The 16,741-nt window shown below is 41.1% G+C and overlaps 1 protein-coding gene across 1 annotated transcript; it reads left to right on the plus strand.

The window, feature by feature from the left end:
• Positions 1-1,554: 1,554 nt before the first annotated feature.
• Positions 1,555-11,492, plus strand: LOC125889506 (ectonucleoside triphosphate diphosphohydrolase 2-like). Its single transcript, XM_049577550.1, has 9 exons — positions 1,555-1,708; positions 5,450-5,567; positions 6,326-6,476; positions 6,574-6,733; positions 7,006-7,233; positions 8,518-8,790; positions 9,687-9,806; positions 10,031-10,165; positions 10,306-11,492. The coding sequence occupies exons 1-6, from the start codon at positions 1,589-1,591 to the stop codon at positions 8,740-8,742; spliced, it is 1,002 nt and encodes a 333-aa protein (XP_049433507.1). The 5' UTR covers positions 1,555-1,588; the 3' UTR covers positions 8,743-8,790; positions 9,687-9,806; positions 10,031-10,165; positions 10,306-11,492.
• Positions 11,493-16,741: the final 5,249 nt, after the last annotated feature.

A 16,741-nucleotide genomic window follows, 5' to 3' on the forward strand; every position in this document is an offset into this window, starting at 1 on the left:
TTTACAGGCTTACAGCCAGGGATGACAGCGACACAGATGGATCAATGTATCAGTGCACCCAACACAACCAAGTACCACCACAGATTACTGGGGTACTTCAACCATAAAATGATCATTTGTATATCAGCAGTGTTGGGCAAGCTACTTGGAAAATGTAGTGAGCTAAGCTACCAGTTAATCTACATCCCAAAAAAGTTTCACTACACTGAATATCCCTAGATAAATGTAGCAACCCAAGCTCCCGAAAAATGGCAAAAGTAGTTTGCTACTTGCAAAGCTACTTTTATTTTCTGACTTTATGTCAAATAGTGGTGAGGAAAAAATGGCAGACAAACAAATAGGTAGGCAAAAAAAATGTTCAAAAACCTCTTTTGTTGGGACATTAGAACATGAACATGTACTGCAAATAACACGTGGCATCAGTATGTCATTGTTTCTCCTGTCTTCCTACTTAATACTGTTCTCTGTCTCTCAGCTCTTTTCTCAGCCCTTGTTGTGTGTATTTCTGACGTTGTACACTACACTACTGAAAAAATGTACTTAAGTTAGTAAGGCTACTGCCCAACACTGTATATCAGTTAGTCAGGCCGTGTTACCTTGAATTCATGAACAAAACAGGGGTTTTTTTGGATTTAATCTGTCAGGCCCTGACCTGCCAACAGTAATCCCCATCATTTTTTGATTTATTCAGTGCTCAGTGTGACTGTGGAACTTGCTTGAACCTTGGATTGTGTTCAACAAAGCAAAAAACAACAAATGTTCTGGTGATATATCTGAGATACTGTATTAAATAAGTGCATTGAAAGGCAAGTCTGGGCAGAGTCAGGTCGGATGATCTACTTACATGCTGCCAGATTCTGCAACATTCAGTTAGGCCCCTTATATCTGCCCCACCACATCCTGCAGTCTGAGGGACGGGGACAGAAAGCAGCAGAGATAAGCCTGTGAAATCTGATCAAAATGCATTCATCTGGTCTCTTGTTTGCACCATAGTTTCCTCTTTTACATTGTATATCTGCAATTGTTATTATGACTGAATTCTTTAGTCTCATTTATTGCATCTCCTGTGTCTCTTATTCTTTGTTCTCTATCCCTTCCATCAGTTAAGAGAGCCAGTTTTTCCCACCCTCATATCTTGACTCATTGAACTGACTTCATGTGATGCTCTATTGTATCCATGTCACCCAAGGATATTGTGATTACTAGGAAATTTGTGGCGTAACTAAAAAAACAAGGTTTGGCTCATCTGGCCTTGGTCCCAGGCAGGTGCTGTACCCGTTGAAAGCCCTCCAGCTTTGACAGAGGCTGCACTTCTGACATCATCCACACCCCCATCACTGCAGTGTCCAGCTATGCACAGCCAGGAAGACAACCTTTATCATCAACATGTCCATAAAACTTCTATAGCGTGTGTGTGTATGTTCGTGAGGCCCTACAGGGGCAATCTTATTATCAAAAGCTCAGACCAAACCCACAGACAGTTCTTCAGCGCACGCCCACTGTTTATGTGGGTTTCCTTACTGAGCGTTAAGTGCTCACAAGGTTTCACTCAGAGCTGCAAGAAGCATCTGAGCACACAGTCTCCAGTATGAGTCTCCACGGGCGCTGCCAAATCATCTGTGCGGTTGTGCTGCTGATACTGGCACTAGTCGGGATTCTGCTGGTGGTCATTCCAGCTAAAGAGATAGAGACACCACCTGAGAACATGGTAATGAGAAGAATTTGCCCCTTTTTTTAGGCTGAAGGTAGGGCAGTCTGACTTTCTGGAGGGTCTTTAATTTTTTTAGATTCTATTCCAGCTTTCCTTTGCTTTATACATCACTTACTCGCACCATGGGTCATAAAGATGTGTTCTGCCAAATGCCGAGGACACAGGTGCTGTCCCACTGTATCAGGGTTTCATTAATGTATACGTGTAGCTCTGCACATTAGAACTTCCCTTGAGATAATAAAATGTATATTGGTATTGATGGTTAAAAGGGCACTTTTTACAGTCAAGTCAAGAGGAGCGTCCAAAGAAAACATTTCTGTGGTCTGAACTTGCTCAGCTATAAATCTGTGTGTATCAGCTCAATGCTCAAATAAGGAACGTACAGCTTTTAACTCTTTTCCTGCTCTGACATGCAGTAGGTTCGATGTCAGTGTCAGCAACGGTGTTTAGCAGAAGGAAGTGATGCAAAGAACCAAAAGACGGAAGGAAACAAAGGGTGTGACATTGAAGAAGCGGTTTGAGGGTTTGCCATGAAAGCACCTTAGGGTGGATTTCTTATGTTAATATCACAGACACATGAAACTGCCATATGTTGCCTTTGCTCTTTGTCTACAGAATTACACAATAAAGTACCCTATGTTATTGTTATATGGTATACTACGTCTTAAGCACTATTGGACGGGATTAGTTTTAGGTACGTGGGGTAAAGTAATAATTACCATAGATTTTAGTCCCGTCCGAATGTGCCATGTCAGTGATAATTACCGCACAATGTCAGTAAAGATTACCGCGACTTCTACCTTCTGTAAAAGGGTCCCGGACAATTACCTCAGGTAATACTAATCCCGTGCGAATAGACCAGCAGTAAATATGTGTGTTAGGGCTGTCAAAAAAAAAATCTAAGTTCTAAATATATTCGAATATAGCCTAGGGTAAGTTCAGGGTGAGTGGGACAGTTTTTGGTTTTCTGCATTGTGTGAGATTTCTAGCTGTGGATTTCAAAAAATAACCCAACATATGATACATTTCTGTAATGCTGAAGATGTTACCTATCCATTTGAGGAGGAAAGAAAATCTGATTATGTTCCATGGATGCATGGCATACCCTTTTTTGTGAACTGACTAAAATTCGTTTTTGTGTGTGAGATTTGGGTGAGTGGGACAACACATTTGTTTAAATTTTTGTTCTCTCCCTGTACTTTTCTTCTTGCCTTCTCATCCTCTCTGCCTCTCTGGTGCCATTTTTTCTGCAGTGGATTAATCAGGATTAGTTTGGAAAGAAATCAAGTCTAAACTTTGTATAGGTTGACACTTGATGAACAAATGTTCCCTACTGTTGTTACTTTGAAAAGCCTTTACATCTGCATCTAGTACACATATTATCTGATAACTGTGTTGCATTGTATTGGCAGGGGTGTGTGTGTGTGTGTGTGTGTGTGTGTGTGTGTGTGTGTGTGTGTGTGTGCATGCGTGCAGTTTGTATTGGCTGGTGTGTGTGTGTGTGTGTGTGTGTTCCTCTATATATCCTATCATCAACAATAGGCTTGAACAGTTGGGGACAATTTGCAAATTAGATCCTGGGAAATAATCTGTTATCATGCATCCCTAGTAGGCTGGGTACACTTGCTGTTTATGCTAGCTGTTTTGCTAGCTAGGTAGTCGGGCTAGCAATAAAATTGAGGTGCTCCATCAACAATTGTATGGTAGATTTTGGGTCTGCACACACAAGAAGCTTAGGAACCATTAATCTGGAACATATATAATGATTCCCTATGGCAGGATTGATCATTTTTATTCATTAAGAGTGCCTTTTGGTACTTTGGTCCCACCCACCCAAACACAGTTTGCCCCCCCCCCCCCCCCATGTTAATCACTTAATCACTTATTCACTGTTTTTGAACTATGAATAAGTCAATATGTAATTTATTCCATTGAAATATCATTGATGTATTATAGAAAAGTGTTTTATCTTTTTATAAATGACAAAAGGCACATCTGCCTCATTTTTGCTGTGGTATCGTGATACTACTCAGAACAGTGATACTTTCACTGGTATCGTACAGTGGGATCCAATTTTGGTACCATAACAACACTAGATGTCATGACCATTCTATTCGGAGTTGCGCAGTGAGGCGGCTCGGGTGCCGCTTAAAAAAGTGTTCCCCCACTTTTGGGAGTGGGGGAACACTGCTCTCTCAGAGGCCCAAAGTGTTCCCCTACTTCTAATTTTACAAATTAAGCACTGGTTATTAGTTTGGCTAAGATAAGTCTGCAAAGATATTGTCTCTGCCATTGATTTGCCTGATATTAAAATAAGACGGAGCTAGCTAATATGTGTGCGTGCCTGCCTGCATAATTGAGCTACAATTCTTAGAAATGTTTTAGCATAATATTTGGACAACCACCGTCATTACAATAAATTAAATCTGTAGTCATTTAATACTCACAGGCCGACATTCAGCAGGCCTATATTTTGTGCTAGAGTGACGCTATGTCATATGAAACATTAACCATGAAAATTAACCATGTCATGTTAGCTTGTCGGTAAGGGTGTTAATTGTGCTCCAAATTTAGGCTAACGTTTAGCATGGAAAACAGGGCACGAGCAAGGGGTCCCTTGTTCTCTTACTTCAAGATACCTGAATGAAAATGTTTTCGTATGATAAGCGTTACCCCTTTACAGACACATCCACTTCACTGTAATCCCTTGCAGTTTTGTGCAAAACCCATGCAGTTATTTTGCGTGTGGTATTTATGTAATTTCGCCTATTCTATTTTATTATTCCTGCATATTGGGGTCCTTAAACAGTATTACAGTTGGATAAATTGGGGCTGACTGGAAAGCTGTGACTCTTGTGGAGTCAGTGAGCCCCTTGTATTCATGTGTGTGCCATGTGTTTACACTCTTGCCTCATAATAGGCATATCATTGCAGTAATTTCACTGTATAAGGTGAGCTGTTTTTAATATTTTATACAGGTGAATCGAATCAAATGCCTACTATTGACGACACAATAAAACATCCATCGGTTAAAAGTAATTAATATTCTGAGTAGTTTTTGAGAAGAGTACTTTGTACTTTTACTTAAGTATTTTTTAAACACCAGTACTTTTACTTGTAATTGAGTACAATTTAAGCAATGTAACAGTACTTGTACTTGAGTACAAATTTTCAGTACTTTTTCCACCTATGGAAAACAGAACTTCACACTACCCAGCAGGTCACCAACATTATTAGACGTCCACATTTGGTTGAGTTTAGGTCATGACGTTGGGTGACCAAAGTTCAATGTCAGGAAAACGTCTCATGCCAACATCTCTAGAATTAGATAACAAAATATAGATGCAAGGTATGGAGAACAAAACCCAACGTCAGGAAAACGTCCACACAACATTTTTGAACATTTAAAATATCTTCAACCCGATTTTCATTCCAACCAAAATGTAACATCTGTCCAATGTAAGAGTGTAAGGTCCTTTTGGCGTCATGTTGACGTCTGGTGCCAGCTAGGTAGTGTTTTTTCACAGATGTAGTCTGTGATACTGTGTTATGAGAGGTGCACTGAGGTACTCAAGATGTCATATCAAGTCTATGTGATACATCAGCAAAGCAACATACTGGGGTAACTCCATCGATGTACATTCTGAGCAGCATTGATAATAGCTAAAGGTAATGGAGGTTTGCTGTATGTTCTGCTTCCCTATTGTTTGTTTCTGACTTTAATGCTCTGTGTTTCAGTATGGAATTGTTCTGGACGCCGGTTCATCCCACACCTCCATGTACATCTACAAATGGCCAGCTGACAAGCTAAATGGCACTGGTATTGTTAGCCAGCACAGCGAGTGTCATGGAGAAGGTGAGCTCCTCCCAGTGGGTGAGAGAAGGCTGGCTTAATCGATGCTGCATCACTGCTTTAGAATAGTGTTTGCCTGGTATGAGCTTTAAAGGCTGATAGTGACAACAAGATGCAGGTAGTCATGTCAGTATTTGATTGGTACAGCTAGTTGTGGTCAGCTAGCGGCCTGGAAGGAAGTACTGCCCGAGAGGTCCTGTTTTTATGGTAGATCTCAGGCTAACTCTTTATTACCGTAACAGTTGTTACATGCATATTTTCATTTACTTCTCGTGGATTCTAGCCATGCAGATAAGTTTGGTTTAATTGTACCTGGTTTTGAGATCCATCAATTAATCTCTCAGATCTAAAATTCATCACAATACAGTACAGGTCAACTTGCAGGGCTCACAGCTTAAAAAATGACACTTGTAAATGAAAATTTAAAAAAAAAAAATCCATTCACCCCAATTACAGATTTCAAGAGATCTACAAAGATATTTTTTAAACCCTGGTCAAGTTAAACCAAAACCATCTGGGTAGCTAGATAGAAACCAAGGTAAGTGTAATTTGCCTGAGCTGATGCTTTAACCCAGACTGTCATGGTGGTAAAGTTCTGGCTTTAACTTCTACATTATCATCCTAAAACAACTTATCCAATGACGTCTGCCATCTTAGTAACTGCCAGTTGTTGCTTGTGAGATTTCTTCCATCGAGCTTTTTGAGTTTTCGAGAAGGTCAGAAGTTCTTAAAAAGCAGAACTAATTTCTCTTTCTGTCAAGGTGGAGGGATATCCAGTTATGCAGGTGCTCCTGGTGATGCAGCAAAAAGTCTGGACGCCTGTCTGAAACAAGCTGTGAAGGATATCCCCAAATCCAGGCACCATGAAACTCCACTCTATCTGGGAGCTACTGCAGGCATGAGACTCCTGAAGTCAGTTGAACTTCCTGTTTAGACAGTACATGGCATGGATCATGGAAGGATTTAATATTGTTTGATTCTCCATTTAAGTCTCACCTCTCTTTAATAGCAAAGTCAATGCGACAGAGTCTCAGCGGGTGCTGAAGGAAGTGGAAAACAAGCTGCAGTCTTACCCTTTTGATTTCAAAAATGCGAGCGTGCTGAGTGGAAAGGAGGAGGGGGCTTACGGTTGGGCCACAGTCAACTACTTACTTGAGAACTTTGTCAAGGTGAGCTCTGACTTTTCAGTTCAACACACAGGAAGTCACAGAGGCAAAAATCCATCCTAATGTGCTTTCATGGCAATTATATTATTATTATTATTAATTATATAGTGCATTCAATTCACGTTGGTTGCATGACTGAAAAATTCCACACACAGGGGCTTTGGAAAAGTGTTTTTGACTGGATTTTTTCTAAACTCTGTCCAGTTTTGGAAATTTCTATTGTCCTACATCAATTGAAATTGTTACATCTTGACATGTCCTTTCTTGTCATTCAGTATGGTTTTGTCGCGCGTTGGCTGAATCCAGGCAGAGAGACAACTGGAGCTTTGGATTTAGGCGGAGCTTCCACACAGATCACTTTTGAGACCTCGGAAGAGGTGGAGGACAAAGACAATGTGATGGAGCTGAAGCTTTATGGACGAACCTACAGACTATACACCCAGAGCTTCCTGTGCTACGGCCAAGTGCAGATCCTGCAGAGGCTGCTGGCTCATCTTATCACGGTACCATTAAGTGTAAAGTCTGTTACATATGGCTGTTGTTGAGAAATATTGAAATGTTCATGATTTCTGCCCTAAAGTGATGGTTCTGATCTTTTGAGGTGGGGCTGTATGAGGTACTTATCCCTAGTCAGTGTATTACCTACAGTAGATGGTACAGCATGCCCCACTTTGGAGAAGCAAGTAGGAGTATGCCACAGAAGCTTGGCAATGCTGTTTTGACACCTACAAAAACCACAGTTTAAGTGTTCGCCATATTTTCGCAGCCAACTGTTTCTGATGGGGATGCTAGTAACGGCTAGCTAGTTTCCCTTCTGTGCTCTTGTCAAAGCCAGTAGTGCAGTACACTTGCTAACAACGATATCTGCACCAGAGTGCCTTGGGTGAACTGTATATTTACTACAACAAGCTGCTGCACCAAGCTTGCTCAGAGGAATACTTTGCATGAAAACAACTAGCTATTTCCCAAATTGTCAGAGAGTTAGCAATTCTAATGTCTTTTCTTTGAATGTGAAGCTGGAGCCAGTAGCCATTTAGCTTAGCTTAGCATAAAGACTGGAAATGGGGGAACAACTAGCCTGACTGAAGGGGTCAAAATGTATCTACCAACTTCTGAACCTTTTTGGAGTTTCCACTGGTGGCCTGGTAATCACACAGTGATAAGATGCTAGGAAGTCATTGCTCAAGGCCAAGAAACAGTCGCATACCACAAATTGTTATTCTAAACCTTCAGGTTTTTTTTTTTTTTTTACAGATTTGGTAGACATCATATACCATGTCAATAAGTGAGCTTTAGAGGTGCTGGTACATAGATTTTACTGCCATGGGACAGAGCCAGATTAGCTGCTTCCCCATGTTTCCAGTCTTTGTGCCAAACTAAGCTAACCAGATGCTGGAGGATTCAATCTTATGATCTAACTCCCTGCAAAATAGCTAAAATTTCCCAAAATGTGAAAAATATCACAACAACCTGATGCTGTATAAATAAAGGAAGTATTAAGTATTTGGAATTGGTTGGTTGTCAATCCAAAGGTAAGCCTATTTTTTTGTAATTCTCAAAAAGTTGTAGATAAAACTAGCAATGTAAGTACGTGCTCTTCAGTGAAATACATAATGTATGATCGCACATAGGGAGTATAAATACTACCTGTCAATATAAATTGCTAGTAAATTGAGAATGTTTACCTGTTCTACCACATTATTTAGAATTAAACTTGTCGTATGCTGCATTTTCCTTTCATATTTACCAGGAGAATGTTTCACTTTTGTATTTATCGCCTTGTACAGACTCAGGGTGTGAAACCGGTGGTGTTACATCCCTGCTATCCACGACAGTACAACACATCTATCAAGCTGGGAGAGGATGTCTTTGATTCTCCGTGCACTAAGCGCTACAGACCAGCCCAGTTCGACCCCCATATGTCTGTATCAGTGGTGGGCACAGGAGATTATCAGAGCTGCCGGGACAACGTAAAATTGTTGTTCTCCTTCGACAACTGTTCTTACTCCTAGTGCTCCTTTGATGGAGTCTTTCAGCCCACCCTGAGAGGAAGATTCATGGTGAGGAAGCTTTTAGACCCAGACGGCAACAACATATAGATGAAGGGGCACATTTCAAAAGAGTGTCCAGCATGTCAATTACTGCTCATGAACTGTGGTCAAACTAGGCAGTGCTGATCAAATATGAATCAAGACTCTGTTACTGCAGATGTTTTCAACTGCTTTCAGAAACATATTTTAGTGTACTGTTTAGCTGTAAAATGAGAAAGTTAGTGTCCCAGTCACCAAGCTGGAAAAGGTTGACGGACTACCAAGCACTGCCCATCAGCCACACTGACTTTCTCATTTTACAGCTAAACAGCACACTGAGATATCTTTCTGACAATATTTGAGGGGAGAAAAAGGCAATGCAGTAACAAAATCTTGATCTGTATTTGATCAGCGCTGACTGATTTGATAGTTTGCCCGCAGTTCATGAGCAGTGGTTCACATCATTGACAGCTAAATTAGAGCCTCCTTGACTCTTATTGTTTTCATTCATATACAGTAAGGCCATTAGAAGCCCTATAACGCAATAGAGTAGGCAGAGAAATATAACTTTCACATTTTATTTGTCTTATTAAGTGCTGTGTGAATATAGTGACACTTTCACCTACAGCTTTAATTCACAGCTTGCTGAAGAACGTCATATACATTGTGATAGAGTGGTAAGATCGTACAGCACTGAGAACCTTTCAATTTACATTTTTGCCATTTATATGTCCTTCTTGACATTTTTTCTTTTCATTCTCAAACCGGAACTTGTGAAGCTCAAGATTATTTAAGGAGAAACTTAAAGTTCCACCCCATGTTAGTGTCCTCATTTAATCTTTTATTTTTTTTATGAAAACTAATCTTTCCTTGCTCGGGAAGAGTGTGTGACTCTGTATTGATTCAGTGCCCCATCCTCTCCACAGGCATTCTCTGCCTTCTTCTACACACTTAGCCAAATGAACCAACTCACCAACATCTCCATCACATCCCCCAGCCGAATGGAGGAGGCAATCATACGAATCTGCAACATGACCTTCTCTGAGGTACGCTCACAATCACAGCTCCCTGAGCCCCTAATAAATAAGGATTCTCAAACATGTTCATGTTTAAAACCTTGTAATGAGTCAGTTGACTCTTATTTCAACCCAAAAAACCCACGTTATCTGCTATTGAATAATCTTTATCACAAAAAAAAAATATATATATATATATATGTGTGTGTGTGTGTGTGTGTGTGTGTATTAACCCACTGTGTTTCCACCCATAGTTGACTAAAAATCCAAACCTGAAGGAGAAATTCATAAAGCATTCCTGCGCCATGTCCAATTACATCCGCGTCCTCTTACTGCAGGGCTACGGTTTCAATGAGCACTCCTTTTCTTCCATCTCTTTTCAGATAAAGGTGAGGTGTAAAGGAAGTAATGAAACCAGTATATGTTCAAACCACTGACACTTACCAACAGAGCTGTCTGCTGCACTGACATCAGTAGGCTTGGCTGTGGTGTGTCTGGTTTCACTGGCTCCTCTCTTGTGTGTTTTCAGGCAGGAGGAACATCTGTAGGCTGGGCTTTAGGGTACATGCTGACTCTGAGCAATATGGTACCAGAAGAGAGACTTGGGCGAGTGAAGGCTCTGCCCATAGGGCCCTGGAGTGGCATTCTCTTCCTCTTCATCGCCATCCTCCTTATTGTGCTGGGATACCTACTGATGATGATCTACAGGAACTCAAAAACTAAAGAGGGCATGGTGTAAGAGCAACGGTGACCCACCTCCCATACCAGTCCAATTCATATTCCTCTGAGAGCAGATGTATTCTTTATTGTCCTTTTCCAAGGAAATTTGTCTGATCACAGTCTGCACAGAGCCTCACATAAACAGGAATACACACACCATAACTACACGAAAGACATCAGATACATCTACATTAATAAATATACACACATAGCACCTACACACATGACAGTTATCTGCGTGAAGAATGGGTTGAGGGGGAATCATGGGGTCATGTATTTTGGTGTGTGCTCTGCATGTGATGGCTTTGCTATTGAAGTCTGAGACGTTAGGGGTGGGGAGGTCAATCTATTTGTGGCCATTGTGTGTGATTTGCATGAGTTTCTGCTGGAGGGAGTTAAAGAGTAACTTCGGTATTTTCCAGCCTGGACAATATTTTCCCTTTTTTGTGTCTAAGTGACTAATTAGGACAACACTTTTTGAAATTGGTCCACCGTTGAGCAAGACCGCTGCAGCGGCGAAACGACTGCTGCTTGCTTATCCCACCTGTGTTGTGACAGGTCAACTTAGGACCCAAATGCAAACACAACCAGGAAACTGGATGGTTAGAGGCAGTTTATTGTAGTTCATAGAAGTGGTGCTGAAGGCTTAAATGAAATGATGGCTGAGGCGGGCAGGGAGTTCATCCTAATATCCCTTGTCGGCTCCTCCGTCCTCTATCCTCGATCACTTGACCCGAAAATTGATTGAGACTCACCATCTTGTAGGACGTCTCAATACGTTAAATGCACTTGGAGGAGTCGAGGAGTTGGGGAGAGGGGAGGCTTTCAGCGAGGAGGGAAGTGAGTAGCCTATAGACGAATTCGGCGAGCGATTTGTGTATGCCGCCATCTTGCAGCGGCGCCATTGCTGTGGTGACATGTGTCAGTCATCAATTCATTATGCTGTCAGTGTGAACCATATGACACCATCATGAATAGCTGGATTGATGATGTTAGACAGTGGCCTCTGGTAACTGATGAAGGTATCTTAAATGAGTACCGATATTATTATAGAAATTAATCATTTGTTTGAGAGATAAGCAGGAAAGATTAGAGTAATAGGGAGATAACAGACTGTATCATTAAACACTGTGTAATATAACGTTAGCATACGTTACGTGTGCTGACGTTAGCAGCGTGACATTTAATTATTGTGGACAGGCTACGTGACCATCACATCATTGAAGGCGATCATTCACCTTCAATATGATGTGATGGTCGTCTAAAAGGCGGTGTAAAATTTGCCCGACCCATCCGCAGCTCAAGTGATTTTGACCCTCAATCAGAGACCTGTAATTGCCGTTTTTTTGGTCATCGGAGGCCAGGCGATCAATAAAATATTCTTGAATACCTAAAACAATACCTGTTGTTGTTTTTAGTCACATAGCCTGTCCATAATGATTAAATGTCACTCTGCTAGCTTGCTAACGTCAGCACACGTAACGTTATATTACACAGTGTTTAATGATACAGTCTATTATCTCCCTATTACTCTAATCTTTCCTGCTTATCGCTCAAACAAATGATTAATTTCTAAATTAATATTGGTACTCAGTTAAGATACCTTCTTCAGTTACCGGAGGCCACTGTCTAGCATCATCAATCCAGCTATTCATGATGGTGTCATTGTAGAGAGTCAGTTCACAATGACAGCATAATGAATTGATGACTGACACATGTCACCGCAGCAATGGCGCCGCCACAAGATGGCGGCATACACAAATCGCCCGCCAAATTCATCTATACACAAGTGCAGACTTCGCAGAAGTCTTTTACTCACAGACACACACCCCTAATAGGATATCAGTTTTAGATTGGACAACTGATCTGACTGATCGGATACGTTATGTCGTTACGTCTGTTGGCAGGCCCGTCGCTGCTGTCGTGGTAGTGTAGTTGGTCGTTCAGGCGCCTCTGCTGTTGAATTAGGTTGCGTTATTTTTGTGGATCGGGTTGTTTTTATTTTTATTTCCCTATTCCGGTATTGACTCTGACTGAAAATGAAAATGGCCTTTCTGTTAGAATTTACATCGCCACCTACTGCTTTGGCATGTGTATTACATCACTTGGTAGCGGGTTTTGCAGTTTCGTGTGGACATCATATTTTTTTATCATACCACTCATTTGGACAAATTTTTTTTTTTTGGAAACCGGAGCCCGAAAAACTTCAATTTTAGAAGTAAACGGGTCCATGTGGACTAGGCCTAAATGATCCGACAGAGTGTGGCAGCCTGAGCCAGGGTTTTATACTGCAGCAAACTGATTGTTGGCGAGACTCAGGTGTGCAGGTTAAGCAGGTGCTGCCACTCAGGAGGATTAGTAGGAGGAGGGAACCAGGAGGCCACGCCCAGCGAACACACAGAAACTGACTGAAAAAAAAAAAAATCTGAGCTTGTCAGTCAAAGCCAAGCACTTTTGGTGGCCAAAAATTGACCCAGGCTCCATTTGCCACAGAAATTTCATTGCAGTCAGTTTCACTGCTGCTGGCTGCAGCAGTTTTCCTCAGTCATGGACCAATTTCAAAAATGTTTGTTTCCGTTTGACACAAAACCATGGGAAAATTTAGTCCATCTCTAAAAATACCAAAGTTACCCTTTAACATGGTGAAGAAAAGAGGTAACAACAGAGGAGAATGGGTTGAATGATAGTTGGAGAGCAGCAACGGAAGGTGCCTTGAGTTTGCAGATGGCAAACAGAGAGTCTTTTGTGGCAGCATGTGTGGACGTCAGTAGTGTGTTGGCCAGGATGAGTCTGAGATATTAGAAACACTCCACCATCATAACAGTTTCAGTAACAGTAACACTTGTGGGCTGTGCTGTGTGTGCTGTGCTGTGTGTGCTGGAGGTGTTAATCATCAGTTCTTCTGTCTTTGTAACACTGAGCTGTAGGTCACTGATCATGGGTGGGTGATACAGTCACTGGTGTAGGGGGTGAACAGGAAGGGGCTCTGAACACAACCTTGCCGGGCTCTGGTGTTGGTGATGAAGGGTGAGGATGATGTTGTTGTTATATCTGTCGGTGAGAAAGCTGCTCACCCAGTGGACGAGAAGTGGGGGGATGTTGAGGTGATGGAGGTTCCTGATCATCTGTCTGCGCTAAACAGTGTTCAAAGCAGTAATTCTATTTTTTGTTTGTTTGTTTGTATTGTGAGTGACTATATGTTCCTCTTGGACAGAAAACATGTGCCAGTATTTAATAATATTTTATAATATTCATTTGATATTGTGTCAGGTTAGGGTTAGAGTTAGTGTATGTAGAATTTTTTTTTTTTTTTCATTTTAAAATGTAGTATTGGTATTTAATAAAAAAGATGTGCTACTGAGTAGCGTTAACCATGTAGCCAAATGTGTGATGTACGTGTGTTGCTGTGTTAAGAGTTTTAAAAAAGTATCTTAAATGTACACGCTTGTTAGCAATTGATAAAAGCTAAAAGGAAAGTAATATGCTGATATGATATCACCTGAACACATATAACCACCTTTATTTCTCTCTGCACAGAATGCTTCCTTTGCTGGACAAGCCTCAGGTAGTAAATAATGAATGTAACAAGCTACTATTTCCCTGAGAAATAAGTGAAGTGTCCTCAGTATCCAAATATTTTTCCAAATGTCTTGAGCTATGTATTACCTGATATGAGACATTGCACATAAGCAAAAAAACATTTATTCGACTGGCTCTGAATTGAACAGCTACAGCTAGAACTAATCCCTGATGTGTCTTTACTGCTTGACATGACTGCATGGAAAATGGCTGCCAACCCTCCAGTCTGCTCCTCCCTTCCTCGACATCCACATAACACCTCAGCTGGAGGTCCGCTATTCTGTCTACAAGTTTTGAGGAAAGCTGATGGAGCAAATCACCACTGTTGTGAAGATTATGTCTGAGAGGCCGTTTACACGTTGCCAGCTATTTTCATAAACGGACATTTCACCGTCTCTGTTTTCAAAAAGATCTTCGTTTACATTTACCCGTGTATATATACACAAGAGCATGCCAAACCTGTAGGTGGCAGTGTAATGAGAAGCTCAAGCCTTCCATGTATCCATTGTCACCATAGTAACATAGGTCGCACTTTTGACACAGGCGCAAGTTCCGGTGCATACTGTGACGTCGGCTGCCGATAACTCTGTTTATCTCCGTTTATCTCAGTTTACATGCAAACGCGCAACCAGAGTTTTTCAAAATCTCCACTCTGGCCGGAGTTTTTAGAAAGACTCATTTTCAGGGGAGAAATCTCCGTTTGCGTGTAAACGAAGGGCACAAACGAAGGAAGATGTCTCCGTTTATCAAAATCACCATGTACGTGTAAACGGCCTCTGAGGAGCAGGACGGAGGAGGAGCCTGGCTTGATTGAGAGAGATTGAGTTCAGGTGTGTGCAGGAGAGCCTTGGGCTCAACTGCTAATTAATTGACAGAGTAAAAATGTGAAGTTTTCTGTTTGAAGTACCTTGATGTTTAAGATATGTAAAGTTAGAATGATTTTACATTGTGTTAACTCTTGTTAGCAGGTAGCAACATATTTGTTCCCTTTGTATTAGATTCAGTGAATGGTCATTAATACATAGCACATTTTCTGTTTAGATAAATCCAGCAGTGTTTATTGGTGCCATACTTCCTCGATGTACTACTGCAATAAATCACAACTGACGTGGATTCTTCTGTGTCTTATTGTGCCTGACCATACAGCCATAGTGTTCATCCTTGCTCCTGGTAACCAGAAAACCAGTTACAGCTCTGATAAGAGAATATTTTACAGCCATCACTGCAGAGGGCAAAGATGAAACTAGGTGTGTCACTGATTGTTTTTAACTTTGGTGTTATGCCCCACCCTTAGGCAGCCCTATGGGGTGAACGAAACTCCAACACTGACCCACATGAACGCCTTTAAAACACTCAAATCCATGGGATTTATTAGAATGGAAACAAGACAACAAAAATACCACGGTGAGAGGCAGCAGGACCAGCAGTCCCCACACCAGGGGCCTCTCTGCTCTGCTGCTGCACAGGAGCTCTTAAGCACCTCCTCCATGCACCTCGTTAACTAATGCAGCACACCTGGGCAGATCTACAATGGAGGAAAAAGGAGCAGCAGCACAGAAAACATCCATAACATTTGGTCAATGCGCTCTGAAAGAAACAGCTCTTCTTACAGATAAGGGAAGCTTGAAGGGCTTTCCTCTTGTCAAAATGTCACCCATACAGCCAATGCTAATAAACGTGGTGGAGCGTCAACCTAATGCAAGTGACTTCAGGGCTGTTTCTTTCCTGTTAAAGACTAAAAATTACAACATATAGTATGTCTAGAACATAATCCCCTTTCAGACCATGAAGCATCCGTGGTTTATCTACATGGGTCAATGGGCTATACGTGTGTCTTTAAATGTATAAATAATATTAGCCTGTATCATTATTTTATTAAGTGGAATTAAATACACGTCATAAGGAGGTCACTAGACTACACATTACAGTATTTTAGAGATGGCCAACACAGTTTAATATATTCATGTGAATATCAGGAGAGAATACACTCATAAGATACAGATAAGTACCCAAAATAAGATTTAAAAAATGCTGTTCATCTGCATCAAGACAGCTATGCAAACATCAATCATATGTTCATGTGAAATATAAAATATCCTTTTGTGTTGGTGTTCAAGGGGAAATGGAAATTTTAATTGGATCCAGATTTTAATTTGTTTATTGTATTAGTTGTAATGAAATAACAGAAACAAAGGATTTCGGCTTTGACAGCAAACTTGTGATTGTGATTTTTGTGAACTGCCCACAGACTCATCACATGACCGCTCTGTGTGCTTGTGAAGATGGAAAGAAAACCTGCTGCTTAAACATTACACACATACAAGTGCACACATACACACAAAGACAAAGATGTCTGCCATCCATTTGTTGCGCTTTAATGCGGTTGTCAATTTTCTTTACCAGCTTGTAACCACTGTTTTATGAGACGACACAGCATGCTGAGGCCTCAGTGACACCAGATTACAAGCCAAACTCATGTCCAGTCTTGTCCTGAAGGCTGGTAATGAAATAACACAGGGTGATGTAGGGTGATATTGTTGACTGAGTAACATTACTGATACTGCAGACAGAGAAAACCACATCTCTGTGATCACTTCATGAACTTTAGGTTTAAGTACAAAATGCAACAGTAACACAGTCAGAGGTCAGCAGATGGTCACATTGCC

The sequence above is a fragment of the Epinephelus fuscoguttatus genome, linkage group LG5 (assembly GCF_011397635.1).
Source record: "Epinephelus fuscoguttatus linkage group LG5, E.fuscoguttatus.final_Chr_v1".
Lineage (NCBI taxonomy): Eukaryota > Metazoa > Chordata > Actinopteri > Perciformes > Serranidae > Epinephelus > Epinephelus fuscoguttatus.

Bases quoted from the DNA above. Each gene is read 5' to 3' on its own strand.
- LOC125889506 (XM_049577550.1), top strand. From the start codon at position 1,589: ATGAGTCTCCACGGGCGCTGCCAAATCATCTGTGCGGTTGTGCTGCTG. The intron at 1,709-5,449 runs GTAATGAGAAGA...TCTGTGTTTCAG, and splicing joins AGACACCACCTGAGAACATG to TATGGAATTGTTCTGGACGC. The intron at 6,734-7,005 runs GTGAGCTCTGAC...CTTGTCATTCAG, and splicing joins TACTTGAGAACTTTGTCAAG to TATGGTTTTGTCGCGCGTTG.